Consider the following 6,984-nt stretch of genomic DNA (forward strand, 5'->3'; position numbering starts at 1 on the left):
CGCACTTTTTATCGACTCGGGTCATTGGACCGCCCCGCCCTATCTGACCTGAAGTTAAGACCCGAGATATCAACCGTTGGATCTTCCAGTAAGTCTTCTATGAGATATTGACAGGTGGACCTACTGTGTACAGACATTTGGATATATAAATATTGTTGTTTGAAAGCATTTATGGTATGTTGCATTTAATGCTTATTCGACTACATTAAAACCTTCTAGATCGCTTTCAACCTCATCTTATACTGACTTAAGCATTGGAGGGTCTTAATTGGGGACTTCCCAATAAGCCTAACAATCTTCTTTGTTCTTAGGTTCCACATTTCCAAGTGATTTGGGATCTCTTTCGACCGGATCTTTGGATGATGCAGTGCATGGCCCGACCTTACTTAAACGACCTAGATCAGTTTGGCGCCGTCTGTGGGAAAATCTTGAGAACTTATCGAACAATATAGAGGGAGCATTTAGGAGAGAGCACGAATATCAGGAGGAGAACCTTATATAGAGGAGGATCAAATTCTACATCTAACCCGAGCGGATATTCAACATATGATTGAGGAAGAAAGCAGGAAAGCTATTGTAGAATATGAAAGGAGAACAGTAAATCTTGCTCTAAAAGATAACATGAAAAGACAACTATTTAAAGTAAAAAAAAAAAGTAGAGGCTGAGCAGGATAGAGTCACACTTGAAGGACTTGACAAAGGTCATGAAAGAACAATGTCTAGTGAAGTAACTAGCAGAAGGGTGTTAACAAGACAGCCTGGTATTTCCAAGGCATAGGTTGACAACGACAATCTGCAGATTGAGAAGTTAGGCCAACAGATAGTGGAGCTAATGAAATAAGGGGAGATCGTGGCCCAAAATAGAAACTCACAATTTTCCAACAAATTCTGATGGAGCTCGTGGATCATAGCTTTATATTTCCATATTTGCCTAAGTATGATGGAACTAAGAATCTTAAGGAGCATGTGTCTACTTTCGAATTGGTTATGAATCTATATGAGCAGACAGATTCAATCAAGCCAAGATCATTGTGACTATATTTAAAAGGAAAGGCTCAAGAATGGTTTACAAATTTGTCAAGCAGACCAATAGAATCATTTGAGAAATTGGTTCAAAATTTTTCCTTTCACTTTGCTAGTAAGAAAAAAGTGAAAAGATCGGCTACTTACCTATTCACTATCAGACAAAGGGATAATGAGTCATTGAAAAGTTTTATGGGATGGTTTAATAATGAAATGTTAGAAGTGCAGGATCTTAGAATTGACATAATGGTCAATATATTGATTCAAGGCCTTAAGAAGGGACCATTTGCTTCTGCATTGGCCAGAGATCCACCTGAAGGAGTCGAAATTCATTACCCTGAGATACCTACTACCTACACCACTAATTTATTCTCTTCTTATATATATATATATATATAGTTACAAGAAGGAATTAAGCAAGAGAAAATAATGTGCATATATTTATATATTAAATTAAGGGAAAGTAAAACCAGTAGTGAGATTTGAATCCTGATTACTAGCTGGGTTGATAGCCACATACAGTAATGAGAGTGTAATGGCAATGAGTCCTGACCATACAAACACTATGGTCGGTGTCTTCCCCCTTCTCCCCATCAACCCTTTTGCAAACGGATACAGATGCGCCAGCACCCAGAAACTAAAGAATGCGCCTCCTATGAACTTGCTCCACTGTGGCACTTGTTCATATATTGTTCTTGAAAATGCCACCACTATTGCTATTATGTTTATCATCCCAATCACTATTGGTGGTATCATCAACGATGTCCATTTCACCAAGTACAAGTCTGCGTATATGTCATCGACGTCATCTCCAGCTGACTTTGATGTTAATGTGAACGATATCTCTATCCCTGCTATCACCTTCAGCAGTCCTTGTACCACTGCCGCCAAGTGTGCGCTCGTTCCCGAGATCAGCCAAAATTGCTCATTCCTCCACCACTCTTCTAGTCCCACACCTGACCATTTCACTTCCAGCAATGCTAATCCCACCAAGCAAAGCGATATTGTCAACAATAATGCCAGGAAAGCAACGTCCAGTGTTTGCACGATGAATTGTCCCGAGAAGAGTGAGAGAGCTGGTAGGAAACAGTAGACTATAAGGAATATTGATGTGAAGGGATAGATGCCGACGTTGAGATAAGCGAGGCGCTGCAGGACTTTGATCTTCGTAGAACCCAACAACGCGTTGTTTCTGGAGAAGAATATCTCAACAGACCCAGTAGCCCATCTAAGCACCTGGTGCAGCCTATCTGTGAGATTGATTGGAGCTGATCCACGGAACGCATCGCGCTTGGTCACGCAGTAGACGGAGCGCCATCCACGGTTATGCATACGGTACCCTGTCACCACATCTTCTGTCACCGAACCGTAAATCCAACCCACACGGTCACCCCATTCAGTCTTGTCTTCGTACCTAATTGTATTAATTTGTACATTCATCCATCCATCATTAATTAAATATTTGATATCCATAGTTTTTTTTTTTTTTCTTTTTTGAAGAGAACTAATATAGAATCATGAATACAAGTAGGAGATATATATATATATATATATATATATAGGCCATACCAACAAGATATAACAGAGACAGCTTCAGCTACAGTAGTTGCATCCAGTGGTTCACGAGGGGCCCTAAGAATGCCTGGTGGTCTTCCATACTTGACTGCAGGATGATCCGCAATTGGACGAGCATGATATTCAGCTATGGGAATCGACTCAGCCAGCACTGTGGAGTTCCCAAATCTTTTGGGTAGTAAATTTACATCAAGATCTGGGTCGAAGTCAGTTGTCTTAAGAGCTTCGGTCTCCGAACCCTTTTCATTTATCTTGTCAGCTTTAGGAGGTTCAAACCCGTAAAGAGCAAATCTTCGAAACATGCAGCCTGTCCCGACATAAACTGGGCCCTAAAATCAATGATCACTATATATATAAGCTAGACATTTTTTTAATTCAGCCTCAAGACTAGTAATTAAGAGCATTAAAATATACACAGACATAATAGTATTGAAATTTGCAAGCAAGGTTTGAAATTATATGTACCTGGAGACCATCAAGTGCTCGCATATTACCGTCAAAGAAGACAGTATTGTGGTTCGCATAGCGGTCAGATGGATCAATGCCTTCAAATCTTTGAGGAAACTGAATGTAGCATATATCTTCACCGCCCCTATCCATCATAAAGCACATCCCTTCTCGAACTGCTTTGCAGTTAAAGATGTAATGGTCACAATCAAGGTTGAGCATAAATGGACCATTCGACAGCACAGCTGACGATCGCACAAGAGCGTTCATGGCACCAGCTTTCTTATTATGGTCGTAGCCTGGACGTTTTTCACGCGACATATACACAAACATGGGCAAACGTATGTCCACATCTGTGAAGTCTATAAGCTTGTCCTCAGTACTTCCCATCAATGGGTCACTACTTGGAGGTTTCAACATCACCTAATATTTTATTTATGTATATACACACACAATTAATATTAAGGGTCTCCAAATTAAATGAAATAAAATTATTAGTCATTCATTTACCTGGAGAATTCCTGCGTGGTCACCTTTGGCATGTTCACGGGACGGAGTTGCCCAGGTGCCCGGCCAATGGGTGCCATCAGCCATCCAAGTAGCCTTTTGGACTTTGATTGGCTCCAAAGTGTCAGCCCCACTCTCCCTCATGTGTTTCAACATTTTCATTTCCTCCCTGGCATTGAACGCATCAGATCTTCTCCTAATGGAATCAGGTAATCCATTTATCCTCACTTTGAATTCATCATATTCCCTCTTAAGTCTCCGTCTATCTTTGACAAAGTCTGGCCTGCTCTTGTTCTTGGTGGGATCACCCTTGAGTGCAAAGTAGCTTTCAGGATTACGGGGTTCTATATCGTGTTTCTTACAGAAGGGAACCCATAAATCAGCAAAGCTTGCTGCCTCAGCCATTGCTTCAAAAGTGAGAAGTGCACCCCCATCATCAGAAATGTAACAAGCCAATTTCTCCACAGGGTAGTCAACTGCTAGGATTGACAATATGGTGTTGGCTGTCACGAGGGGTGGTTCTTTCTCTGGATCAGCAGTGGACACAAATACGTCTACCCCTGGAAGGTCGGATCGCCCCGTAGGATTGGATGGCGATGGCATTTCAAATTTGTCACGAAGCACATCTAAGTAGGTCACTCGATTAATTGGATGCACTTTGGGAAGTTGATCAAGAATCCAAGAGAAAGCAAACCATATCTCACAAACAATTGACATCAACCAAAGCCATATGGCTTCATTATTTGGATGTCTTACTCTCCAGGTCAAGAAGAAGCCCAATACAACAAGCCTGACGACAATCAACAACCTGTAAGGGCTGATAATGCTAGCTGGAATATCTATAACTCGGGTAATAGGCCTCCAAGGTTTATCCCCTGATTCTAAGGCGCCTTTTTGAGCTCCCCCATCACCATCGTCCCCATACACATCATCTGGCGGCCAATAGGCATTGCCATATCCGTAAGTGCCTTGTGTTTCAAACAACCATTTGTTGTGGTCGAACTGCTCTCCATTTTGATTTCTCTTCGTCATGGACATATTGTTGTTGCGACCCCTCTTGGCGTCGTCTGGGCCGGGTAGAGAGAGAGCGCTATTGGAGTAGTTTGGTATTTCATCTTCGTAGTCACCAACTTTGTATGGCTCCTTGCATCCTGGACACAAACCAGTGTCCTTTTGGGCATCCATGTAGCAATCTCTGCAGATTTTGAACCTACGCCCGTGTACCATGCACCACCATAAATTAACCAAATATTCTTTTTTAATTCTATTTTTGTCGATTGTGTGTGTATAATTAATGTATGTATAAACTAGCAGCTGGTTACGTATCTTTCAAAATAAACTGAATGTATAAAATCAAAATTAATTATTTAAAGAAGGTGTAATATATGTATGTATACAGACACACAGACACACACACCTGCATTCACAGGGGATGACATCGTTTCCCCTCTCGTCTTTCATGACTTTTCCATCACAAGCGGGCATGGCGCATGAGGAGCCCTTGGATCCTGCCATCTGGGGGTGACTGACCTCAGAATCGATAACCTTGTCCATGAGATGAGCGCGGGTGACGCTGTTGAACCCCCCAGTGAAGAGAGAATTGGAGACGTATTGCTCCTCAGCTTTGGTAGCAACGGATGTATCCATGGGCTGATTATCGGGGGTGGGAGGGATGTGAACGGTGTAGTTCATGTAGTCACCGGAGAATTCTCCGGACATGTCAAGGTCTTCTCTGGAAAGGCTGACGTATCTGCCGCTGGAAGTTCTTCGAGCGAATTTCACAGTTTGGCCGACGGAGCCTTTGCTGGCCTGAGACCCACCGCCGGGGGCTTTCATTGATTTCTTGGATGACTGATTTGTCAAGCTCGCCATTTAATTTGGAATAGGATAACTAAATCCTATTTCTTTCGCTAGTTATAATTGTATGATAATAATAACTGAAAATGAATTATGATGATCATGATGAAGAATAAAATTGATTGATGATGAAGCATATCATGTGTTGTGATGATCAAAATATTAATTATTCCAGTTTTGTTGGATGAAGAGGAGAAATGTGGATGTACGTATGTTGATTCAACTCCTCTTCCTACTGCTGCGGATAAATGTATGAATCAAATTGGAGTTCTTTTACTTTTATTATACCCATTCCCTTCTTTTTCTGCCCACCCTTCTTATTTTCTGCTTACCATCTTATCTCCACACATTTATATAATTATATATTTTCTTCTTTTTTAAGTTCAATATTTTTTTTTCTATAATAATACATCTTTTTATGCACAATAAAATTTTTATTCATAGTACCAAGTTTTAAATAGATTAGATCGACTTTTATATATTATAAAAATAATTAATTAAATGAATTGTTTGTTTATATAATTCATCTTCCTCAAAAACTATATTAAAGTACATAATCTAAAATAATCTTTCTTATAAAAATTAAAATATAAAGTAAGAAAATAAAATACTATACGAAAGCTTAACGTGCCAACAAACGAATGTTTTCAAAAAGAAAACAGATGGAAAGAAAAACTATAATAATAAAAAAGTCTAAAATGCAAAATATGTTGAAATGTATAAATAGGCAATAACTGCTAAATTCTAATGGGGCAAAAAAAAAAAAAAAGGTCATAGTGATATGCTATAAGCTTATAACAACTTGCAAAGTATACTGTTCCCAGTTTAAATATTTAAGAACAATATGACAATATGAAGTATACATAGAGGTATATGATTCAAAGTGACTTTTGAAGGATAAAATATGAAACTTTATCTCCATGAAAACTCAAGTTAATTAATTACTGGCTCATGTTTTGAAGTGAATTAAAAGGTTGAAATGAGATAACTTATTAATTAATATGTAGATCATATTCCCTTTTTTTTTTTTTTAAATAAAGTGAATCCCAAAATAAAAATATTCTCGTTTATCAAAGATATGAGCAAATTCAAGTTAAAAAAATGAGAAATTACTATAATTCTCTTAATATATATACATACACATATATATTATATTTTAAAAAACCTTTTAAATTATCCTTAAATTTAAAATAAAATCATTTCTTCAAATTTTTATTTTCAACTATTAATTCTTGTCCTATTTTAGAATGAAAAACCCTTGCTTTCTTCATTAAAAAATCTCTTATTTATTAATTTTAAAATAAAAAATTAATTTTATTTTCACCATATTAATTTCAATGTAACAAAACTTTTACAATTTTCTTGAACTTTGAAAATTTTGTTTATTTAATTTACTTATTTTGTTTAGATTGACCAATTACAAAAGTAAAAGTGTTGATAACAATATTATTAAATAATGCAGAAAATTATTTTTTCTCCATAAAAAATTGCTTGTTAATTTTGATGAATTTTCATTTATAAAAAATTAAAAACATAAGAAATGATATTCTTTTGAATATTCCGGAATATATTGTA

The 6,984-nt window shown here is 37.7% G+C and overlaps 1 protein-coding gene across 1 annotated transcript; it reads right to left on the minus strand.

Annotated features, from left to right (window-relative positions):
• On the minus strand, positions 1,436 to 5,651 carry LOC105161250 (cellulose synthase-like protein D4). The gene is made up of 5 exons (XM_011078881.2): positions 4,970 to 5,651; positions 3,556 to 4,762; positions 3,064 to 3,468; positions 2,593 to 2,927; positions 1,436 to 2,437 (listed from the first exon to the last, which is right to left on the minus strand). The coding sequence occupies exons 1-5, from the start codon at positions 5,422 to 5,424 to the stop codon at positions 1,477 to 1,479; spliced, it is 3,363 nt and encodes a 1,120-aa protein (XP_011077183.1). The 5' UTR covers positions 5,425 to 5,651; the 3' UTR covers positions 1,436 to 1,476.

This window comes from Sesamum indicum, linkage group LG4, assembly GCF_000512975.1.
Source record: "Sesamum indicum cultivar Zhongzhi No. 13 linkage group LG4, S_indicum_v1.0, whole genome shotgun sequence".
NCBI classification, from domain to species: Eukaryota; Viridiplantae; Streptophyta; class Magnoliopsida; order Lamiales; family Pedaliaceae; genus Sesamum; species Sesamum indicum.

What these genes read in the sequence shown, in the direction of transcription:
- LOC105161250 (XM_011078881.2), bottom strand. Translation starts at nt 5,424, where the DNA reads ATGGCGAGCTTGACAAATCAGTCATCCAAGAAATCAATGAAAGCCCCC. An exon ending in GTCATCCCCTGTGAATGCAG is followed by an intron (nt 4,763 to 4,969) that starts GTGTGTGTGTCT and finishes ACACGGGCGTAG; the next exon opens with GTTCAAAATCTGCAGAGATT. An exon ending in GTCTCTGTTATATCTTGTTG is followed by an intron (nt 2,438 to 2,592) that starts GTATGGCCTATA and finishes TAATACAATTAG; the next exon opens with GTACGAAGACAAGACTGAAT.